Source organism: Protopterus annectens, chromosome 2.part1 (assembly GCF_019279795.1).
Source record: "Protopterus annectens isolate FY-2018-M chromosome 2.part1, PAN1.0, whole genome shotgun sequence".
Lineage (NCBI taxonomy): Eukaryota > Metazoa > Chordata > Ceratodontiformes > Protopteridae > Protopterus > Protopterus annectens.
The window spans coordinates 1,429,292,806-1,429,317,792 of NC_056729.1; the positions used below are offsets into that span (position 1 = coordinate 1,429,292,806).

The following is a 24,987-nucleotide window of genomic DNA, read 5'->3' on the forward strand; positions in this document are numbered from 1 at the left end:
AGCTGACCTACACTTTTCCATCACTTACTTCTTCATCACTAGTTTCCATATTTCTGCCTATTGTATTACATTCAGCCAGAGATCATTAGTTGATTGTGTATCCCATTCTATCCCCCATAAAGGCTACTGAACTTGCAGTAGTTTAGCTGTCCAGTAACATTATCAGAACTGATCGTCCTAGGTGATATTAAGTAGTGACTGGCAAACTTACTCAGTGAAAATTCCAACTTCCAAATCCAGTTTTTTAGACTCGCACCTAAAATCTGCCAGTCTTCAGTCAGTGGAACTACAGGTAGACAAAGTATCCCGATTGGAAATTCATGCCCCACCCATAAAATGTTTCATCCATAGGCACCCTGTTTGTGTGACCACTTTCCCATATTTTGTTGACTGAAAAATTATCTCAACCACGCATCAGTGCTCTCTGTGCTATGATTAATATCAACTTCAGCAAGTCTACTTTTATAGTTGAGCCTGGCTTCATGATGTAGAAGGATGAAGACCTGACTGCAGCACAGGTGACTGGGATTTGTCTAGTGGCCCTAGCACTGGAGGAGCTAGGCAGGGATAGTGAGTACTGGAGTGTGTCCCATTCATCTCTTTCTGAGGGAGTGCATACTCTCAGGCAGCACATGGAAATGGCTTAATATCACCACTGTAGATCATGTAAACTACCTCCGATAAGTTGAGATTGATGAGTGGAATTACTTAATAGAGATGTTCCATGTGTAAGTGAAAGAACTGTGCTGACAACTCATTGCATGTTGCTTCTTTCTCTGTGGAGCTGTGCATGCACAGGGGCATAGGGCTAAAAGGAGAAAAAAAAATCTTAAAACACCTCTAATGGCTGCCTAGAGGATCACCTCTTTCAACCAGATCTCACCTTCAGTAATGATGGAATGAATGGGTCAGTTGGCCAGGGAGGCTCATCCTGACACACAACGGGAGCAAAGAGTGCAAAAAAGTTAACTTGTATAGACATATTAGTAACCATATTTTCAGCTGTACCAGAGAAGCTGGAAGGAACAGACTGCATTAATTTTATGAATGCACCGATAAGCATCTGGGCAGGTATTCCACAGCAGGAGTTAATTGAAAGAGCACATCATGTGTATGCTCCAAAGCTAGCTTTAAGAAAGCAACCTAGACCTTTAATAATAAAGATGCAATCCTACCAGCAGAAGGAGTTGATTCTGACAAAACTGTTGCAGAAGGACAAAATACTGAAAGTGGAAGACAGCAGAATGTTTGTGGAGAATGATTACTCATTGTACACCAGGCCAAAGAGTAAATTCATGCCACTGTTCAAGGGATGTCAAGATGACGCAGGTGTGAAATTCAAACTGCTGTATCCAACTGCCTTTAAGGTATTTTTCCCTGGAGGGACAACCTTTTTTGAGGAAGTACAAAAGTTTGCCCAACAAAACACGAGCTGTGAAACAAAAGGAGATTCTGGCTCTTGTTCTTTTGATAATAAAGGCCACAGAGAGAGAATGTACCTGTGAAACCTTTTCCAGTGTTTCAACAGAAAATGTTGGAGAGAAGGAAAGGAGCATGTGAGTTGACTAGAAGAATCGAGTGTATGTTGAAAATGAAGCAAAGACATTATTTGGACAATGGAAAAGAGCAGTAATAAAACCAGGAACTTGATGTTGGATTACAATTTGATAATTATATTTGTGAAATATGAAAGATCAAGAAAATGTGGAAATATTGGACTTTTTCAAAATTTGCTGGATTTGTGGGCGACTCAAAAGCATATGCCCTACTTCATGTCATTAATGTTTGGAAAAATGCTTTGGGGAGGAGAAGAGATGGGAGAAAGCTAATTGTAAGTAGAGAGAACATTTTCTTTACTTAATAGTACTGTATTTCTGGTTTTTGGTATTTTTGCATGCTATCTTTAAGTGTAATGGGTATTGTAAACAGGTGCTGCTGTTTTTCTTTTTCTCCTCCCTTCGCTCTCTTTTCTAGTACAGTTTTAAGAAGTACAGCGAATTAGACGTAAAAAAAAAAAAAAGCCTGGTTAAAAAGGCATGACAAAGTTAAAATGTTTTTTTTTTCTCATTCTTGCATGGGGGAAATGACTGGATTTAAGGACCTTAGATTAATTTGTTTTGAGAGAGCAAGTAAATGAAAAAAGAATATTGAATATTATGAGTCATTTTTTTCTAGTGAAAAACAGCCGCTGTGGTGCAGCAATAGCGTTGTTGCCTCACAGCTTGAGGTTCTCCCGTTTGATTCTCGGATGGAGCACCTTCTGTGTGGAGTCTGCATGTCCTCCCCGCGGTAGAGTGGTGTTCAGAAGACGTGCGTAGAATGGGAATGCCTTCGTTAAAGGTTGGGCGTCGAGCTGGCACCTCGGCACCGTAAAAATCTACTGACAATCATTAGTGGACTGGAGTTCTGCTTTGGTGACCCCTAACCGGGAAAAGCCGAAAGAAGAACAAACATGAGGCATTTTTTTCTAGCAAATGCAAGTTTACTTAATAGCAGTTCTGCAGCTGGTCTTCATGTTTCCATGAAAACAGTCTGATAAAGTGGAACTGGGTGTCTGGTTCTCATGTATCCATGGAGACAATCTGATAGAGAAACTGGAGACAGTCTGTTGGAAGGGGTTTGGCTGAGGGAAAAGAAAAAAAAAGGAGAGAAATTGGCTAGGTCACAATGTTCTTTGAAGTCAGTCATGGTTTTTCCCAGCAAGGAGGGCCTTAAAAACTAAGACAAAACCAATTAGACTTGAAGTAAAGCTTTCTCAGTTTTATTTTATTTTTTTTGAAATGCAGTGAGGATACTAATATAAACAGGTGCTTTTTTTCTCCCTTCTTCTCTCTTTTTCTTTGTTCAGTTTTAAGAAATGTAGGCACTGCCATTTAAAACGGGGGGGGGGGGGTTGGATAAGAGAGTATGACAGAAGAAAAAACTGTGTACTTTTCCCCATGGTTGCATAGTGAAATGACTGGATTGAGACCCTAGGCATTAATCAGAAGCACATTTATTATACAGCACGTAAATTAAAAAGAATATTGAGTATTATAAGGCTTTTTCTGGTAAACAAGGTATCCGTAGCAGATTTGTATCCAATTTGCATGTCACTAGAAGACAATTTGATAAAAATGGCTTGGAAAAAGTGTTTACTGAACGCATTCAAGTGTTTTCTCAGCTGGGATAATAGCACAGGCTGTACCATGAGTCTTAGCATGACTATCCTTTCCTTTTGGTTAACTCTAGCCTATGTAGATATCAACTAAGAACTTTTGTTCTTATTAAGAAGCAAAAACTTCAGTATTTGAAAATGTACATAGTTTTGTGTGTTGTTATTAAGTTAATAGGTTTTTGGGGGTTCTGTTGGAGGGCTTTCAAAAAAAACATGTAAGATGTGCCATAGGCTCAGATGGATATGACAAGGAACAACTATATAAAAGACCAACCTGCCAAACAGTGTATGCATGTAACATAAAAGTTGGAACTAGACATTTAACTAAAATGTTGTACATAAAAGGTGGTAATAATTATATAATAAAGTGATGCTTTCTTTAATGTCTTTCAATCTGAATGGTCTTACAGATAAATATAAAAAAGAAATAGTGAACTATATTAAAAACTGTAAAATGCAAATAGCTATGCTCCATGAGACACACCTGGAAAGAAATGAACATGTGAATTTGATAAAGAAAGGTTTTCAGGATGGTTATTTGGCAGAATATCCGGGGCAAAGGAAGAGAAGAGTACTTACAAGAGGAGCTCCAGTAATGATAGAAGAGAAGAAAAAAGATAATGGATGGTATATAGTACTAAGGGGCTACTGGCAAGGGAGGAGTATTGCATTTGCATGCACCTAAAACTGCTATAATGAATCTTAAGAAAACTCTTGGAGAAATAATCAGCTTTCGGCAAGGAATATTACTTATAGGTGTAGTCTGGAATTTGGTTTGCAACAGTGAAGATGTGTCCTGGAAACAAGAAGGGAAAATATAACAAAGGAGTGTAGGTTTGTGAAGAAATTTATGAAAATGTTTGGCATGGAAGATGTGAAATCAGTAGTAGGATTCGGAGTGAATTTACATATTTCTCCAAGATACAAAAGCTGGGTAGGCTTTCTCAGAGGAACACGTGCATTTAAAGGTCTTAAAATGCATCCCCCCATAACTATTTCAGATCATGCAGCAATAATAACTAAAAAAAAAAAAAAAAAAAAAGGTAATGAAAACAAGATGAGTCACCGGCGTTTTCCCACCTATCGGTTGAAGAGAGAGGAATTAAAGGAATGGGTTTTGGAATTAATTCTGGAGCTACTAGAGAAGACAGAAATTCCTTCTGAAAATATAGCTAGGGAGTGGGATAAAATTAAAGTGGAATTTAAAACTAGGGTGGAAATAATGGAAAGGGAGATATGGTTAAGTAACCAGAATTAGTTAGAGGGACTGACAAATGTTAAGGTATTGCAAAATAAGGGGAATCTTTCAGAGCAAGAAAGGAACAATTGCAGAAGCGGAATGCTAAACAGAAAATAAGGGGTTTCCTTGATAATATGCACGAGTTTCGAAAGATTGTTGTTAAGCAACTGTTTTTTCATAATAATTCTAGAGCACAAAAACCTTTAGCACAGTGACTCAAGCAACAGAAAGTGGAAAGGGCTGTCACCAAGCTTAGGGAGCCTGTAACAAGGAAGATAGCAAGATCCTGTAAAAGTATTAGAAATATTTCGGAAATTTTATGAAAGTTTGTTTAAAGTAGAGGAATATGAAAATCAAGAAAAGGTACAAATGGAAATGTTTATGGAAGAATTAAATATGCCAAGGTTAGAGGTAGATGAGGTTCAGTTACTAAAAGTTAGGATAGGAAGAGATGAGGTAAAAATGGCTATGTATAACCAATCTACAGGAAAGTCCCTAAGAACAGATGGTATTCCTGTGGAAGTTTGGAAGCTAGGAGGGAAGAATAAAAGATTAAAGACCTGGAAAGTTTTGTTTAACAGTATGTTAGGAGGAGAAGTACCAGCATCCTGGAAGAAGCGGTGGTAATAGTAATACCTAAAGAGGGTAAAGATCCCGTCGGATTCAGGTTCATACAGGCCCATTTCAGTACTAAACCATGATTATAAAGTGTTTTTGTCTATAATGGCTAAAAGAATGGCAAAACTGATACCGACATTGATAGATATGGATCATTGTGGTTTTGTGGAGGGGAGGCAAACATTTGACAATATTAACAGAATATTCATCCAGAGGGAAACAGAATGTAAGAAAATACCACTGTTATTGATGGGTCTTGATGCAGAGAAAGCATTTGACAGAGTAGACTGGACTTCATGAGCAGGACAATGGAAGCATTTGCTTTACTTGATAAAGTTATAAGGCTGCTTAGGAGTATATATGAGGGATTGGAGGCGAAGGTTAAAGTGTGTGGTGCCTTGTTTGATAACTTCTGCTTGATTCGAGGAACCAGACAGGGTTGTCCACTTTCCCCTTTGTTTGCATTATATTTAGAACCATTGGAAAAAATATCAGGGACTCGGAAATTCAAGGATATAATTGGTATGGTAGTCATGAAAAGCTGGCTGTATTTGCAGATATTACATGACAAAACCAGAAAGGGACATAACAGTGTTGTGGAATGTTTCAAGACAGTTTCAAATCTTCTCTGGATACAAAATTAATGAAGCTAAAGCAAAGACGATAGCTGTAAGTTATGTACACACATACAGATTGGTCCAGCAATATCCGTATTAATGGGGATATGACAAAATAAAGTATTTAGGAGTATAGATTAGAAATTACTCTGGTGTGCCAGTTTAAGGATATGTGGGGAGAGACTAAACAGAAGATGATACAAAAATTGAAAATCTGGAAGCTTTGTTATATAGATACTAAGATGCAAACAGTTAAAATGTTTTTAGTCCCTTTAGTCTTCTACACAAGTCAGGCATATTTTTATCAACTATAGGAGAAGCTGTGGATAGCAATTAAAAAGAGTTGAAGGATTTTATCTGGGAAGGGAAGATGGCAAAGGTTCATAAATTAGTACAAGCTAAATGCCCTTACAAGCCATTTTAAGCATAGCCAATTATCCCTTGTGAGACTCAAACCCTGCACCTTTTGTTTGTAAGACCAACACCTTAACCATTAGGCCAAATAAGCTGATTCTTCCAATAGAACAAGGCAGTCTAGGATTAACCAATTGAGGGGGGTATTTTAAAGCAATACAGTTAAGGCTCTTATACATAACACAAACAAAACACTATAATTCAGAGTGGAAAGGAATGATGATACTGGGGGAAACTCAAGAAATAAGGATAGATTGGGATTTGGGATGCAGACTCTTAAGGAGAACAATAAGTCATACAGAGTATTATATTCATAAAATAGCAGGGAGTATTCTAAGAACTAAGCCAGCAAGAGAATGGAGAAAAGAGATTCTGCCAATAGGGTAACTGTGGTTAGGGTTACTGATAATAGGAAGAGGGGGCTGGAATTTATTGGAGAAAACTGGCAATGGAACCAAGGTATTGGGAGCAAATAACTAGAAAGGGAAAAGTAATAGAATGGGAAGAGACCAAGGATTTATTTGGACTGCAGGTTATAGAGATTGGCTTCCCTATCAAAGATTGAAGTCAGAGTATAGGCATAGAGAAAGAAATAGGGTGTCCTAAATGAATGACCATCTTTTGGTAGAGTTTTTAATAGAATCTAGAACAGAGGTTGTCATTAAAAAAGGTGTAATTAGTAGAACCTATAATATATTTCATGATAATTATAAGAAGCAATCTGAGGAGCTTAGAAAGGATTGAGAAGAGAGATTGGATAAGCAATTCCCAAAGAGACAAGGGGGATAAATGTATATCTCCCAAATATGCAACAAAACCTAAAAGATTAAAGATCTTTGCCTGGAAGTGTTTACATAGGTATTTTTTATACCTAAATAGATTGCAAAGAATATTTCCTCATGAGCAAGAAAAAGGTGGCTGGGAACATGTTTTTTGCGAGTGTATTGAGCTGGTATCCTTTGGGATTTTCTGGGGACCACTCTGTTGGAGATGCTGGGTGTGCGGATTGGATTGACTGGGTAGATGATTTTTTTGAGTTATTATACAGAATAGGAATTGCCTAAACATAGTAAAGCCTTGCTGAGAGTAATTATGATAGCTGCCAAAAAAGCAACTACTAGAAAATGGAAATCAAAGTCTAGACCAACTTTACTAGAATTAGTGAATATAGTAACAGATAAAACAACTGGAATTGGGATCTTTAGAAAAAGGAAGAAGCAAACTACTTAGGAAAAAATGGGAATTGTGGGAACAATGTATGCAGAGAAGGACCGAGGTTTAAGAGACAGGATTTGAGTGAGCCATATAATGCTTAGCTGACAATGACTGGATAGATTAAGTGATGTATAATGTTTGCAACTACATTTGTTTCAATTGTGTATGTGTGATGTATGTTGTTGTCTTTCGGCTTTTCCCGGTTAGGGGTCGCCGCAGTGGAACTCCGGTCCGCTAATGATTGGCAGTAGATTTTGACGAACGGCGAGGTGCCAGCTCGACGTTCAACCTTCATTGAAGGCACGCCCATTTACGCATGTCTTTCGAACGCCCACCCAACTGTGGGGAGGACATGCAGACTCCACACAGAAGGCACTCCCCGCACTCCAGCCGAGAATCGAACGGGAGAACCTCTTGTTGTGAGGCAACAACTCTACCGCTGCACCACCGTGCGTGTGTGATGTATAATGTTTGCAAATAAAGTGGTGTCAGTGTTTGTTTTTCATTTATATAATTGTAAGATTGCCTATGTCATACATGATTTAATAAAGATGTTTATTGAAAAAAAAGTCCATTGTAACTCACTTTTGTTCATTTTTGCAGGCATTACCATCTGCATCACTTTCAGGCCATACAGGTAAACATCAGGTTTTTAATGCTTCCTTCCAAGACCATATGTACCCAAGCTGCTTTGAGAACACTCCAGAATGGAACAGTTCAAAAGTTCTTAGTTTATGGGGGTCAGATGTATTGAACGAGAAAAACTGGAACCCAGCTGCCTTTTTACCAGAGGCATTTGCTGGTAAGTACCATTGCCTGTGTCCTTCAAGTTTATTAGTTTAAACGTTTAGTCATTGTGTGTTCTTTTCCTGGGTCTTGGTGTGGAAGCTGTGCTTTTTTGAATGCCTTCTGCTCAGTCAGTTGCTAACCGTGCAGATCTTTGGGTAGAGTTACAAGACGCAAGGCCTCACAGTAATAATTGCAGGCAGTTTCATAAGAAATGTATTCTCTTTTGTTTTGCCTTCCATACTGTTGTAATCTTTTGCATCAGCGTGTAAAAGTGTTTAATGCAGAGTTGTTCCCTTGGTCGGTCTTCTTCCACTAGTTAGTGAAGACCAGTTTTTGTCTTGCAGTACCTCTGGGGATTATGTTTCCCACCTGTAAGTGCAAAGGGAGGTCATTCTTCTCTGCTCCTCTCCACATGGGGTCAGATTCATCTAAAATATTCATTATTTATATTTATTTCTTTACATTTGATTACCGGGAAAGTCCGACTGGGTAGGAGCCCATTGCCAGTGGGAGACCTGGTGAGTAGGTTTATTACCATATTTGGTTATATAAAAAAGAGGATGATAGATTCTTGACTGGTCGGGTCGAGACAAAAGGTCTTTCACACTAGGTGAAGAGACAAAAAAAAAAGTCTTTAATGCGGAACATCGTAGTTCCGCATTAAAGACGAGTAGCTCTGTGTTTGACAATTTTTGATTGGCCTGTATGTCGGTATACGAGTCAATCAAAAACTTGCACAGCAGACCTTCTTCTGTTCAATGCAGAATATCAAGCAGTTCCCCATTGAACAGAGCTCTGTTTTGCAATTTTTTGATTGGCTGGTATACGGGCCAATCTAAAAAACAAACAAAGCGGAGGCTATTTTGCCGGGATTGTAACCGGCAGTGCAGGACTCTGGATCGGACTGCCAGTCCTGGGACAATCCTGCTGAAATAGGGATGTCTGTTTTTTGAAAAGTCTGTGATTTGTCCAGGTTTTTGAAAAACCCAAAAAACGCCCGAACAGGAGTCCAAAAAGGCGACGTATCCGGGGAAACCCAGACGTATGGTAACCTTATTGGTGAGAAAACCTCCAAAGTATTACAAAACATTTAAGAACAATAACTTTACAATCATTAAAAGTAATATAAAATCAACTGCAGTTTAATTATACCAAATTTGACGTTATTTGCAAACATTGGTTAAAATAGATACAAGATGTATGACTGTGATTTGTTAGAGAAATTTTATCCAGATTAGAGAGAAATTAAAGGTAAGTTAGTAAAATACAAACACAAATTGCAGCATGAACTGAGAGAAAAGCCTGCTTATAGTATATTTAGAGGGAAAACCAGGGGAAAGAAATTGGTAGAAGTAAGTGAAGAAGGGAGCATAAGGAGGTGTAAGGTTTGAATGGGTAATGTTAAGTTGTCAATCTCGCCTTCATTCTTGCTGGATGGGTTCGGAGCCGATCCTCGGCTCCGACTCGGCCACTCTAAAAGCTCGAGAGCTAGTTCCACCGGCTCGAGGCTCCCCTATATCCCACAATGCTAGGCGGTAACTCCTCAGATCTCGTTTGCCGCTACAGCGATCGAGGTGTGTTCCTACCGGCTCAGGTTAGTTTTTGGTAAAGAACTAGTTTCTTAGCCTTTTCCCCTGTTAAAGTTAGTTTTTTTTATATATATATAGTTAGTTTAGATATAGTCTGTCCCATTTCCGTTAACTTTCCACCCCCTTTTTTCCACGAATCTCTAGAATTTTCCCTCGGGCCCTAGGCCCAGTCCCTCCCTTCCTAGTGAGTGACTGTGTTTTGTAGGGATTTTTATTTCTAGTTACTATAATTTGTTTTAAATTAGTTTAAATTACTCCTAAGTGTAATCGGTGTGTGTGTGTGTGTGCTTGGGTGATTACACTTTTCCCTTAGTTATGTCTAAGGAATCAAAGGTCTCAGGCTTTAAGAAGTGTGACTCGTGCTGTCAGAAGATGTCTCTGACAGATGGTCACACTTCTTGTGTGTACTGCCTGGGACCTTTGCACCTGCAGGACTCATGTGCTGTTTGCCATGGCTTCAGCCCTAGAGTCCTGCAGGAGCGAAAAAATAAACTTATTTTAAGGGGCTTACTTAAGCCTGAGGGTCCCTCGACTCAGTCATCGGGGAAACCCTCTAAGTCTTCCAGACCTTCGGCTCCAGCATCTGAGCCGTCTTCTGGAGGCCGTAAAGCTATTCGAACATCGGCTCCGGCCGGAGCCGATGAATCTCGAATACAAGCCCCTACGGTGTCCTCGGCTCCGGCCGAAGCCGAGGAAGACATTACTCTGTCAGCTCCGATTATTTTATCAGAACCGACATCTAGAAAAAGGTCCCGATCTCCATCTATTGGCTCCGTTCATTCGGCTCCAGCATCACCCTTGCTGTCTGAACGGAGCCATAGATCCCACTCTTCTAGGTCTTCCAGGTTATCGGACCATGACCTTCAGAGAGTAGTGAGTCGACTTCTTAAGTCCGAGGCATTAGCCCAGATGCTTCAAAGTCCGACTCAACAGTCGAGACCTACTCCTATCACTCAAATTCCTCCTCTGACTCTTTTGAGTTCGGAGTCGGGGCGGCTCGGACCCGAGACTGTGGTAGCGTCGGAACCGATACCTTTGTCTTCGGTTCCCTCGTCGGCTCCGATGTCTTCCTTGGAAGAATCTCGGCGCCGGACTTCCCTCGTCGGCTCCGAGGGGGCAAGTGGCATCGGACCCTTGTCCGACCCCGCTCTCCCTCTTGGTGCTTCGGCGCTGGTGAGTTCGGCTCCGACATCGGCCTCGGAGCCATCACTGTCGGTGCCTTGGGAGGTTTCCAGTTTTTCGGAACGGAGACCTCTGGCTCTGCCTGACAGGGGTGCCTTCGAAGTCATGAGGAGCGTGTTGGAACCAGGTTCAACTCCACAGTCGGTTCTTTCTGCCCCTCCCCCTATGGTGCCTCCGGTGATTTCTACTCACTCTCTCATCCCCGACCGTAGAGAGCCAGCTCCTCAAGTTTCCCCTGTGGGGATCTCCTCCTCTTCCGAGGCCTTTCCTGACCCTGTAGGAGAGCCCCCTAGGAAGAGGCAGTGCAAGAGGAAGCACATTGACTCCCCTGAGTCTGTCACATCTGACACTGATTTAGAGGAGTCTGAAGGTTCCCCTCGTTTTCCCTCTGAAGATGTCTCCTTTGTAGACATCCTTGAAATCTTAAAACAGAGGGGGAATTGGCCATCCCTCAACCCTTCAGAGGATGAATCAGTGTATCTTGAGGCGTTTGGCTCTCGCCCTTCCACCTCCTGGGTGTCCCCTCCCTTTGACCCCCATATGCAAGTGGTGGCAAAGAAGGCTTGGGCGGCTCCTGATTCAGTGGAACCCATCCCCAGGAGACCATCAAAGTTCATCACGGCCCCCAAGGATAAAGAATTTCTGACCAAAGGCGTCTCTTGATGCTATGGTGGTGGCTGCGGCTACCAAGGAGGAGTTAGCTGATCCTTCGGTGCCTGTTCATCCTCCTAACAAGGAGTCTAGGTCGATGGACAGGTACGGGAAGCGGATGTTCTAGTCAGCAACCTTTACTATGAGATCGCTAAATTACCTGTGTCATTTTACTCGTCTTCAGAGGGATTTACTCAAAGAAGCGAGTGAAATGTTGAAGGACCCAACAGCTGCGGGTTTTCAGGATAGGATGAACTCTCAGCTGGCTACCCTTAATTCTATAACCAACTCTTCCATGTGCCTCCTTTCATATGCGGCGGATGGAGCAAGTAGAGCGGCAGGTACAGGTGTAGCCTTGCGTAGGCACGCCTGGATACGGCTTTGTAACTTTGCGGACCCTTTTAAGGCGTCCTTCACTAATTCCCCCTTTGATGGATCATCCCTTTTTGGTCCTCAAGTGAAGGAAACACTGACTAGGTGCGAGACTGATGGCAAGACTCTTTCTGCCGTCGGAGTCTGTTTTTCTACTCCTTCTAGACCTTACCCCAAAGGTCAGAAGGGAGGAAAGATGTGGTTCCGCAAACAATCTCAAGGAGACTTGCCTGACGCACAGAGTCGTTTCCCCTCTAGAGGCAGAGGGGAGAACAACAATGGTAGATGCCGTCCCAGGGGCAGAGGGGGCCCGCAGAATCAGGGCAGTCGAGAATCCTTTTCCGACAAGCCCTTTCAGCATCCCTGAGGTGTTGCCCGACTGCCCACCTTCGGAGGCAGTCGGGGGAAGGTTATCACTGTACCCAAAAGCCTGGCTATGCCTAACTCAAGGCAAGTGGGTACAGTCTATCATTTCCGAAGGCTACAGAATCCCTTTCCTTTTCATTCCGAAGCAGTCCAAAAAATCCCTTCCAGACGTTCCACCCAGTCAAAGGGAGCAAGCAGCATTAGAAATTTCAAAGCTGCTCGCAAAAAGAGCCATTCAACCAGTTCCAGCAGACCAAGTAGGATCCGGGATCTACTCCAAATTATTTTTGGTTCCAAAGAAAACAGGGGACTGGAGACCCATTTTGGATCTCAGCAACTTGAACAAGTTTGTCAAGAAAACAAAGTTCCGGATGGTCATGCTGCAGTCCATTCTTCCCCTTTTGGGGCGGGACAACTGGATGTGCTCGATAGATCTCCAGGATGCGTACTATCACATCAAGATGAGTCGACGCTCCAGGAGATTTCTCCGCTTCAGGCTGGGAACCAGTCATTTTCAATTCAGAGCCCTGCCCTTTGGTCTCACTACAGCCCCCTGAGTGTTTACCAAATGCATGGCAGTGGTAGCCTCTCACCTGAGACGACAATGATTCCAGGTGTTTCCTTATTTAGACGACTGGCTCCTTACAGCCCCCACCAAGCATCTTTTACTTCTCGCCAGAGACTACACTTTTCACACATGTCAGGCACTAGGCATATCAATAAACTATGAAAAGTCTGTCTTGTCGCCTTGTCGTGTTATTACCTTCATAGGCGCAAATCTAGACACAGTCAAGATGTCAGCCAGACTCACAGAGCAGAGGATAGCAGACATACACAAACAGGTCTTTCTTGTCTTGCAGAGCAACAAAGTCAAAGCCAGACTGATCCTGAAAGTCTTGGGGATTATGGCGGCGGCCATCCCTCTCCTACCATTAGCTCACTTCCATATGAGAATTTTACAATAGATGCTCTTCACACAATGGTCTTACCAAAGTCTCCCAATGTCCCATCCTATTCGGATAACTCAGTCGTGCAAGGATCATCTCTATTGGTGGATCACATCTCCTCAGCTCCTCCTAGGGAGACCTTCGTCCCTCTCCCTCCGGTTGCTACAGTGACAACGGACGCCTCCCTGATCAGGTGGGGGGGGGGGCATTTCCAGGGCAGGACAGTCCAGGGCATGTGGCAACCGTTCGAGTGCCACTTGCACATAAACGTCCTAGAGATGAGAGCAGTGCTTCTAGCGTTGCAAGCCCTACAAGACTCTCTTCCCAAGGGAACTATAGCAATTCAAACAGACAACATGTCTGTAGTGTGGTACATCAACAAACAAGGCGGAACCAGATCTTACCCCCTATGTCGAGAGGCACTCAGACTATGGCAATGGGCAATTTCTTCTCAGCGATTTCTGTTAGCAATGCACATCCCCGGGAAGTCCAACAATTCAGTGGAGAAAGTTTTTCGAAAGTGGGGCAGGCCTTGCTGCGACCTTTTCGCTACTCCCCAAAACAGCAAGTGCGACGGTTTTTTCACCCTCTTTCCCCAACCAGGCCACCCCAGCAGAGACGCTCTAGTACACGTTTGGCCCCGGGGACTTCTGTATGCCTTTCCTCCCTTCCCACCGATATCCCAGCTGATCCAGAAAGCCATCGCTCAGGAAGCTTCCATGATCCTCATTGCCCCTTACTGGCCTCGACAGGTTTGGTTCCCTTTTCTCCACCGTTATCTGTTGGAACAACCTTGGCATCTGGACCCAGTTCCAGACCTCTTGACCCATCAGTCGGGTCAGTTGCACCACTCCCTTCCCTCTCTGAACCTCACAGCGTGGTTCCTCCAATTCCAACCTTAGCCAGGCTTCCTTTGATATCTCACTCAGTTAGAGATATCTTGATAGCTTCTCATAAATCTTCCACTCGGAAGATTTATCTTAGCAAGTGGAAACGTTTTTCCTATTGGGCGCAGTCAAAGAATATAGATCCTTTCACTGCTTCTATTCAAACAGTTCTTGACTTTCTAGCCGAACTTTTCCACTAAGGTTCGTCCCCATCTACCATTAGAGTTCAATTGGCAGCAATATCGAACTTTCATGTTGGAGTCTCAGAGTCCTCCATTATGTCTCACAAACTCTGCAAGGCTTTTTAAAGGGAGTTTTTCTCCTCAAACCACCCATCAGAGATCCTCCTCCTCAATGGGATCTCAACTTGGTTCTGACATCCTTAATTCTTCCCCCTTTTGAACCTGCGGCTTCATGTTCTATAAAGTTACTTTCTTGGAAGACACTCTTTTTAGTAGCTATCACTTCAGCTAGAAGAGTCTCCGAACTCCATGCTCTGTGTAGTCGACCTCCTTATCTGGTATTTCATAAAGACAGTGTGTCCTTGCATACTAACCCGTCTTTTTTGCCCAAAGTAGCTTCATTGGCAAATTTGAATCAAACCATTGAGCTTCCTGTTTTCTTCCCAAATTATTCTAATAGGTCAGAACAAAAGTTACACTGCTTAGATATTCATCTCTAACTTAGGTACTATTTAGACAGGACCAAACAATTCAGGAAATCTGACCAACTGTTTGTTTCTTATGCAGAAGGTAGAATGGGCCTTCCAGTTTCTAAAGTCTCTCTCTCTAGATGGCTTACTTCGTTGATTACCCTAGTATATGAGATAAGACATCAACGGTTGCCATCCAAACCCAGGGCTCATTCAACTAGAGCTTTAGCCACTTCTATAGCTTTCCAAGATAGGCTGCCTATTGATTCGATTTGTTCTGCAGCTACTTGGGCTTCTCCCCATACCTTCATTTCTCACTATAAGTTGGACTTGGCCTCTAGAGACCGAGCCAACTTTGGTTCCACTGTACTCAAGAGTCTGTTCCGATAGGCCACCCGGGACAAGGTGCTAGGGACGCGGTCCCATCCAGCAAGAATGAAGGTGAGATTGACAACTTAACATTTAGAAGTTATGTACCTACCATAACGTTCCATGTTAGTTGTCTTCTTCTCGCCTTCTTTCTTGCGTCTCACCCTCCTTCCCCCTAGCCAGGACAGACCTAGAGGAGTTTTCTTGGTTCCTTATGGAATTTTCTTGCTGGCCTTAGCTTTCAAACGAGATCTGAGGAGTTACCGCCTAGCATTGTGGGATATAGGGGAGCCTCGAGCCAGTGGAACTAGCTCTCAAGCTTTTAGAGTGGCTGAGTCGGAGCCGAGGATTGGCTCCGAACCCATCCAGCAAGAAAGAAGGCGAGAAGAAGACAACTAACATGGAACGTTATGGTAGGTACATAACTTTTAATTTGTTCACATTTAGGGATATAGGTTATCCTGATGTTGAGACAGAGCTGAGACAGCTTTTGGCTAAGAAGTCTTTCCAAATGGATTTGAAGGATTGGAGGGAGGATACTGACCTGATAGATAAAAGTTAGAGTTCCAGGGCTGATATTAGTACAGACAATGCCCAGCATATTTGATAGGTTTGTAGACAGGATATTTAATCATAATGTCCAACAGGGACCATAGTTGTTTAGAATGTTATTTAGTGCTGGACAACAGATGAAGTCTGGATAATTGTATAAGTGGCAATAAGCTGTGTATATGTTAGTTGATAGGGTAGTTCTAACCAGTTTAGGCATTTTGGTGTTATACATTGGTGGGTTCTGCAAGGGATATTTTCTGTAAATTTAGTAACTTTGTTATAGCATTGTTTGTGTGTGTGTGTGTGTGTGTGTGTGTTTTTTCAAATGCCTGACGGTTAGTAAAGATAGGAGAGCCATAAGGAAGTGTGGAGAGGAGATAGGTAGTGGCAAGTGTAGTTTAGTTGAGTTGGTGAGAAAGTGTTTGGCACTGTAAAGCATCCCTATTTTTATGAGGTTTTCTTATACAATTTTGTATATGCAGGTTGAATTTAAGATTGTCATCCACTATCATCCCTAATAATTTGCTAAGAGAATTGACTTCAATGATTATACTAGCAAGGGAGGTGACTTGAAGTTTTGTTTTTTGTTTTTTTTTTCTTAAGAGAGGGACTGGGGGGAAAGTAGAAGTTTTTATGGGTTAAGTGTGAGTTAAAAAGCAATGTTTCAGTCGCTGTTAAAGCTTCCTGAGTATTTTTTTGAGAGATGTGCCATGTTGTCAGATGTGGAAATGTGCGGAGTCATCTCCGTACTGTATTAGGGAGGCCTTTTTGTGTGGCTGTGTGGAGGAGGAGACCAGTGTTAGAGCCTTATTGTACACAAGTGGTGACTGAGTAGGTATGGAGATAAGGTGGAGTGCCAGTTTGCTGACTGATACCTGTTGGATTAGGTAGCTTTTGAACCATAGAAGGGAGAGACCTAATGAGGACATTGAAAGAAGATGTTTACTGTGACAAACTGTGTTGAAGACTTTAGACAAGTCTGGGAATAAGGAGACTAGTTTGCCATTATCTCTAGCTTATTGACAATACCTATTTAGGTTAGACATGCAGTGTTAGTACTATGGAAAGGACAAAATCCATGTTGTGTGGAGGATAGGAGTTTTTCTTGCAGGAGATAGTTTAGCAGTTGTTTTACAATACATTTTTCAAGTATTTGGAAAGGGGGATACAATTGATATAGGTCTGAAGTTAGTAACATCTGTTGAATTTCCTATTTTGTCCAGAGGGATAATGTGTGATCTTTTCCACAGAGAGAGGGAATGTGGGATACCCGGATTTTCCTATTTGTAAGGACTGAGACATGATAGTCAATGCTATCATCTGCTATTTTAAGGTACACACTTGGAAGATTGTCAGCTAAAGGAGAGCATGGTTTGAGTTTGTGTAGTTTAATATAGGATGTGGGTACAGGTTTAAAGGTGAAAGTGGATATGATGATATGTGGCTTATGGGCAAGGTTAGGAATAGATGTTGAGGAGTCCTTCATTAGAGATGCTATACTTGTCTGTACAGTCTATGAAATAAGTTTAGTTGTATTGGAGTTTCAAGTGGTGAGTGATTGGGAGAGGGGATAGGCTTGAATTTTTGGACAGAATGCAAGATTTTCTTTAATGGATGTCCAGAATGTTTGTGTTATATTTACTGTTCTGAAAGTTGTTATAATTTTTTTCTTTCCATTTGTTTACTTTTTCATACAGTTGCACAATATTCTGAAGTTTTCAAGATATTGTGGTTTATATTTTTGCCATTCTTTCTATGCTTTTTCCTATTCTTTCTATGCTTTTTCCTCTGTCCTGCATTAGCTTTCTACTCTTTTTGGAAAGCCAAACTGCATTATTTGTTTTAAGTCTCTTCCTTCTAGGAGGTGCAAGGCTATATTTAGGATATACAAGACAGTTGTACTGAATTAATTTACAGCATCATCTAAGGGGAGAATTTTTAGGAAGTTCTAGTTAATAGATGATAGGGTAGTAACTAAAATTTATGGTTTACAGTTGTAAAGGTTGTGTGCTTTATTAACGTGGAGTTTAAGTGGATGCGTGAGATGTCTGGTTGTATGGACTGGGAGATGTTCATTGAGACATTTAGTCATACCTGAAGTGGTGTATTTGCTGGAGTCAGATACTAAGTTTCAGTCTAATTGGAAATTTGATGTCTTGGTATGATATTTGGGGCTGTTAATTAGCTGTGTGAAACCAAATAAGTTCATGCTAGATGTAGGTGAGTTAGAGTTTATGTCCAACAAATTAACATTCACATCACGTGGTAGTATTTTTTCTTGTGTTTGGTGGTTTATTTTCTTGTTATACATCAGGCTTTACACGTTTAATGATTAAAGTCTCTTTCTAGAACTTATTTGTAACTGTCCTCACCCAGCAAGATCTTCAGTAATAATGGATGTCCTTCTATTCATATGCTGCTGTATTCATAACACAAGGGAGTTCGCCTTTGGTCGACTCTCGTACGTCTGGCCATTTTACAAAAGATAGATGCTACTGCCAGGGTGTGTGTGACAGCCCGCATCTCTGTCTGTGGACGTCAGGCACAAAACGGACATCAGCATGCACCTTCCTTAGAACTTTTCTGCCGCCTGTGTGACTGCCAGCTGTGGTCGTTGCTCCTTCAGAAAAGTGATCCCATGTGAAGCACTCATCTTATCTGACTTCAGATAAGTACCCCATATGGGTTTTTGATTATCCTTTGTTACTGCTGTAGGGTTTTTCATGTCAGGTAGAAAGGGCAAGTGTAGGTGTGGAAGGCAAATTCCACATAAAGATATGCATGAGCTCTGCCTGTTTTGCTTAGGCCAGGAACACGAACACGCTACTTGTAGTATTTGTCAGGCCTTTGTTCCCAAAACCCTCAGGAGTTGCTTAGCTGCATTAAAACTTTACTAAGAGAACCAACATCTTCAGCATTTGGCCAAAGCGATGGATCCGATGTCGGGCCCCTCGGATGAGCCGCCAGTCAAGAAGGCCAAAACGTCTAGGCCCAAACCAACTGTTGCACCCTCTCTGACAGCTGCACCTGTCTAGGCCGATGAAAGCCCAGAGTCCGAGCCAGATTCCTTGGACCTTCCTTTGGCGGGTACCCAGGTGGGAGCTGTTAAAGAAGCTGAGGGCATGTCCCAGAGGGAATTGCAGATGTCCGAATCGGTCACCGAGGGGGAACCTAGGCTCTTCATATCTCAGGGTCCATGTGGGGTCTAGCAAATTGTGGCTCGCGAGGATGTTAACTCTGATATTGTTGAGTGCTCCCCGGCCCTCCCACTATTCACCGGATCTCCAATACCTCAATGTCAGAGTCCCATAAAAAGAAGAAACAAAAAACTAAACATTTTGCTTCTTCGCCGATGCCCACCACCTCCAAACTACTTCCTGACTAGCAGGCCTTCACCCAAGGCCTTTTGAATGCCTTCGTAGCCCTACGCCAGGTCCCTATTCCGGTTCAGGCCCCTACTGCATCTACCCCCCAAAGGTACACATGCTCTGGATGTTTCATCTGAAGAAGAGGACTCCTCAGGGGATGAATCTCTCTTATACCTCACAAATTGCTTCCCCTCTGGGGTACAATTCCCCAGAGTAGGAGTCTAATGGCACAGATTCCCCAGGAGAAGGTATCACATTCGGCGGAAACCATTGCTCAAGTGAAAGAATTATTTAAGTGGGACAGCAGTCAGGTTACAGAAACCCAGAAGAGGTATTACGAACTCTTGCAAATGGAGGCTCCAAACCCATCTGCTGTTCCTCCAGTACACCCTGCCTTCTTGGATGTATTCCTGGCTGCCTCCAAAACACTGATTCACAACCGCCTGCACCCAAACGCTCAAGTTAGGTTCTGTAAGGTCCCTGAGGATGCTAAATTCTTCCACAAAGCACTTGCAGACCCTTCAGTCATTGCTGTGGCTTCAGACAAAACTGCTGAGCTACTCGCTTCCAACCTCCCTCATGCCCTCTTACAAGGAGAGCAGGTTAATGGAGTGCCTAGGGAAAAATGTTTACACTTCTGCTACCCTAGCAGTTAGAGCAATTAACTACCAAACCCACATGGCCAAATATTCCCTGGTTCTGGTAGCTGATGTGAATAACCAACTAGGGGGGCCTCCCTGACTCTCTAGCCAAGACTTAAATATCTACCCTGTTGAATTCCTGCACTCAGCTGACCAAGCACTCTATTAAGTACAGTTATGATGCAGTACCTCCTCTAGGGCTGCTGCTTCATGGTCTTAAATTAGGAGATACTCCTGGCTTAGATTGCATCCTCTCCCTGATGACATTAAGTCTAAACTCTTGGATGCACCCCTAGACAGTAAAGATTTATTTGGTTCAGAGGCTGGTGACCTTTTTAAGGCCCTCCAAATGAAGGGCAAGGAGCTACAGGATCTGAGACACGCTTTTGTCTCTGATCCCATGCTTTCAAAGGAATTACTCTGCCAAAACCTCCTTTGTGAGAAGGCCTGCCAAACAGTTGCCAGCCAAAAGCAAGAAGGACTGCAGGAAACAGGCTTCAGCCAGACCTGCTCCCTGTACTCCTGCCACCAAACAGCCCTTTCAGGGTAAGCCTGGCAGCCTGTGACTGCCAGGCACTGGATCCAAACAGCCCACTTTCCATGCATCTGTTCCTCTTTCTACCTGCTTGGAATCTGGTTACCCAGAACTATTGGGTCCTGCCTGTAATAAAACAGGGGATACTTCAGGAGTTGGGAGACCAGACCTACTCCCAAAGGCATTCCTTAACCCCCTCGAGAACAACTGGCTGCCTTCCCCTCAGTTCTTCAGGAACTCCTAGACCAAGGAACCATTCAAGAAGTCCCTACACATGGCAGGGGAAAAGAGATTTTACTCCAGGATGGTTTTAGTTCCCAGGAAAGAAGGTCCATGGCGACCAATCCTGGATTTGTCCCATTTCAACACCTTCCTTCAAGTTCCCTCCTTTCGCATGCTTACTCTTCATATCCTGCTCCCCCTGATCCTACCCCAGGCCTTCTTACTATTCTTGGATATAGGACACCTACTTACACATTACAATTCATCCCCTCTTCAGGAAATTCCTTCACTTGTCAGTGGGTTTTGCACACTTATCAGTTCTGTGCTTTGCCATTTGGTCTCTCTACGGCCCCAAGAGTGTTTACAAAATGCCTGGCACCAGTCATGCCCTTTGCCAGGACAAAGGGAATCCAACTCTTCCTCTACCTAGATGATATCCTGATCCAGACCCCATCAGTTCCTTTGGTTCTACAGCATGTAGATTTCACCATTTCCCTCTTGGGAAGTCTGGGATTCACTGTAAACCTCAAAAAATCATCCCTGATTCCTTCTCAGGCTCATGTGTTCCTGGGGTGCAGGATCCCAACAGAAAAAATGATGGCCTGTCTTCCCCCAGAAAAAATGTCCCTCATTACTTACTTCAAGGAATTGCTCCCTCTAAAAGCCATATCAGCCAGTGAGTTTCTCAGGCTCCTGGGATTCATGGCCTCCACCATCCCCATGGTTCCCTTGGCAAAAGTTCACATGAGAAAGTTCCAGTGGTACTTGATAACTGTCTGGAAACAACATCTGCACCCCCTGTAGTGCATGATTCCAGTGCTCCCATGTCTTTCCATGGAATTGAACTGGTGGATAGCTCAGATATATGCCAACCCAGGCCTTCCCTTGCCCCCCAAACAAGACCTCTTCACAGATGCCTCAAACACATGTTGGGGTGCAACCTTAGGAGAACGGAGAGTGAGAAGCTCATGGATCCTCACTCAACAGAAAGAACACATCAGTATCAAAGAAACGAAAGCCTTGATATTAGCCCTACAAATTTTCAAGAATCATCTCCTTCCAGGCATGCTGAGGTGGTACACAGACAATACCACTGTGCTGTGGTACATCAACAAACAGGGCACAAGGTCCTACCTCCTGTGCAGGTTAGCCCTGCAGGCATGGGAAATTGCCCTGGACAGACAAGTCAACTTCCAAGCTGTCTGCATTCCCTCAGCAGACAACGTGATGACAGATACTCTAGGCAGGGCCATGACTCTGTCTCACGAATGGATGCTAAACAGAGATGTGTTTCTGGGCCTGATCCATCGATGGAGTATTCCAGATGTGGATCTCTTTGCCTCCCCCATGAACAGACAACTTCCAGCCTTCTGCTCCAGGGTACCACACCCAGAAGCATGGAGGGTGGATGTTCTCTCATTCCCTTGGAAGAGAATGTATGCTTATGCATCCCCCATTCCTTCTCATACAAAACATTCTGCTGAAAATTCAGAAAGAACAGCCTCAAGTCTTGTTGGTGATGCCCTGTTGGCCAAGGCACCGTTGGCATCCAGCCAAGGGCAATCACCACAAGTTTACCCCCCCATGGATGGACCTCCTCACACAGGAGAGGGGAACATTCATACACCAACAACTGTCCACTCTGAGCCTTACACTGTGGGTGATAGGGCATTGATCCCTGAATCAGGCCATCAATCTACCCACTTTCTTCCCTTCACCCCAAAACCTGACTGAAAGGATACTACATACCCTAGATGTTCACAGACAACTTGGGTACTATCTGGCCAAGAACAAATCCTTTTGCAAATCAGACAGGCTTCTTGTATCTTACCACCCAAGAGCCCTAGGATGCTTCCTGTTTCCAAGTAAACCATATCCTCTTGGATATCCAAAACCATCACCTTTTGCTATACTGCCCATGGCAGAAGGCTTCCCTTCACAGTAAAGGCACACTCCACTAGGGCAATGTCTTCCTCTGGAGCCTTTTTCAAGGGTCTGGATACAGCTGCCATTTTAGAAACAGCTACATGGTTCTCTGTCCATACCTTTACCAAACACTACAAGTTGGACATTGTGTCTAGGGCCACAGCAGGGTTTGCCAGTGCCATCCTTCATGGGTTTGTGGAAAGTGCTTCTGTTCTTCCACTCTATTCTTAATGCAGGAGCTCTTCTACTCTCTTTTGTGTTATGAATACAGCAGCATGTGAATAGGAGGACATTGTATTGTTGTGTAAATTCTTACCATAAGTTTAGATGTTCTTCTCTTCTATATGCTACTGTATAGTTTCCCACCCTGACTTCCCTCTTGCACTTGCCTGACTCCTGAGTACCCACTCTGTAGTCTCCGACTCTGGCAGCATTCAGTTCTGAGGAAGGTGCGTGCTAACATCAGTTTTGTACCCGACATCTGTTTATGGCCGACGTCCCCATATAGAGATGTGGGATGTCTCACACACCTTTGTGGCATCTGTGTTTTGTAAAATGGCCGGACGTATGAGTGTGGACAAGAGGCAGACCCCCCTGTGTTATGAAAACAGCAGCATATAAAAAAGGACATCTAAAGTTATGGTAAGAATTTACACAACGATAGTTTCTTCTGCATATGAGTGTAGTTTAAAAAGGTCATACCTGCACAAACTTCATTGTTAAGAATGAAGATGATTCTTGACCATTTGCCATATAGAAGAATAAGTTGCGAAAGGGGGATTAAAGACGTGTTGTGCTGCTGACGTGACGTAGTCAAAGCAGTTGTTCTGGTCATCATCGATTTACAAATAATGATTGATGTCCTGACTGAAATCACTGTTTCAGTTTTCCTGACATATGGGATTGTCGCTGCTGACATCCAAAGCTTTACTTTCCCTAGGTCATGCGTCCAGTGCATGACAACAGCTCATATGTATAGGAGTATAAAGATGGATGTATGAGCATGTATCAGATTATCTTGCTTCCAGCCCAAACGCAGGTTGCGCATCCTTTATACTGTTCATTGTTTGGTGTTTGGTACCTTTGCTTTGTTCATCTATCCAGATAAGTGCCCTGTTGGGAAACCTTTCTTTATGTCTTTGAATTTTTGCAAATTGTGTAGATGTCAGGAGAGGTAAGTGTGTGTGTGGTAAGCAGATTCCATGCAAGAATGTGGGTACCAAGTCTTTTGCCTATGCTCGGAACACTAGCACAAATCTTGATCTGCCAGTCTTCAATTGAAAAACCCTTAAGTCTAAGCTTTTTGCTCTCAAAACCTTCTTCTAGATCCAGTGTCTTAAATGCTTGTCCCAATCCAAGATGGCTGACTCCACTTCATCAGATGTCCTTCTGCCACAGAAGAAAAAACTTAAGACCTCAAGCGGATTCATACTCCAATTTTTCTGATGTACCCGCTCAGGTTTCAGAACACACAGTATGTCGGGCTACTTCTCAGTTGCCTGCTATGAAGACCCCGATGGAGACTGGTATAACTCCTGAATCCTTGCTGGTCTTATTTCAGAAGGTCTGAACAGTGTCCTTCAGAATTTAGTTAGAGAAGAAATCCCAGTCTCTCTCATAGAGTTCAAACATGGTTCCGATTCTCAATGTCTCAGCCAGGCACACATCACGCCTAAAAAGAAAAATTAGAAGACCAAACATGTGGCCTCTCCCCCTCAACAGCTAGAGATAGAATGGATGGATGGATGGACTCTTCAGAAGGCTATTCAAAGCTATTATGTCTTTGAAGCCCTCTTTCGGATCTCCACAACCTTTATTCTTAAACCTACTTTGATTTCCTTTTCTGATGGGGAGCAGGACTATGACTCTGATTATTCTTTGGACTCTTCTTCTCGACTACATTGTCTGGGACAAATCTCTTCAGATAAAGGAGACTCCCTGTCACCGGATTCCCCTGTAGAGGAGTTTTTGTTGGGGTTGGGGGGGGACTAGACAGAGCATGATGAAACACTTCAGCAATCCGCACAGATTTCTGAAGTTCAGAAGATACACTACACCTTCTGGGAGATGGGTACCTCTGCCCCTTCTGTTCCTCCTATGCTTGAGGCTTTTTAGAATTACATTCATTCCACCTCTTCTGCATCTGATTCTCAACCATCTAGCTCCTAAGAGACTATATAGGTTTTACAGGGTCCCTGATGACCTGAAATATCTGCATAAGAACCCTGTGGCAGACTCTTCTGCAGTATCTCTTTCCTTGGATAAGCCCTCTAAGCTTCTGCCCAGTGTAATGCTGTGCCTGGTGGTAATGACAGTAGGCCTATGGCTAGATGGGGAATATTACTTACAGCTCTGCTACCCTTGCTTTTAGGGCTGTTAATTACCAGACTAGAATGACAAAGTATTTGATTCTCCTCTTAACTCCTTAAAGTTATCTTTGATCCTCCTACAGCAGACTCTAAGCAGCAAATGCAGGGCTTACTTTCACAGGTCACTCAGATTGCCAGACACAGCATTAAGTTCAGTTAGAATGGTGTGGATGCCCCTTCTAGGGTAGCTGCCACAGGATTTATTTGACGATATGCATGGCTTCACAGTCAGCCTGTGCCTGAGGATTTTAAATCAAAAATTCTAGATTTGCCCTTAGGCAAAGACTTACTATTTGGCCATCAGGCTGT

The 24,987-nt window shown here is 43.0% G+C and overlaps 1 protein-coding gene across 2 annotated transcripts in view; it reads left to right on the forward strand.

Annotated features, from left to right (window-relative positions):
* FAM193A (family with sequence similarity 193 member A) overlaps positions 1 to 24,987 on the forward strand; it is a 2,395,037-nt gene that overhangs the window by 1,570,771 nt on the left and 799,279 nt on the right. For both annotated transcript variants that reach the window (XM_044062897.1, XM_044062898.1), the window contains one exon: positions 7,865 to 8,063. In XM_044062897.1, coding sequence (XP_043918832.1) covers positions 7,865 to 8,063 — 199 coding nt within the window. The remainder of the gene's footprint in view (positions 1 to 7,864; positions 8,064 to 24,987) is intronic.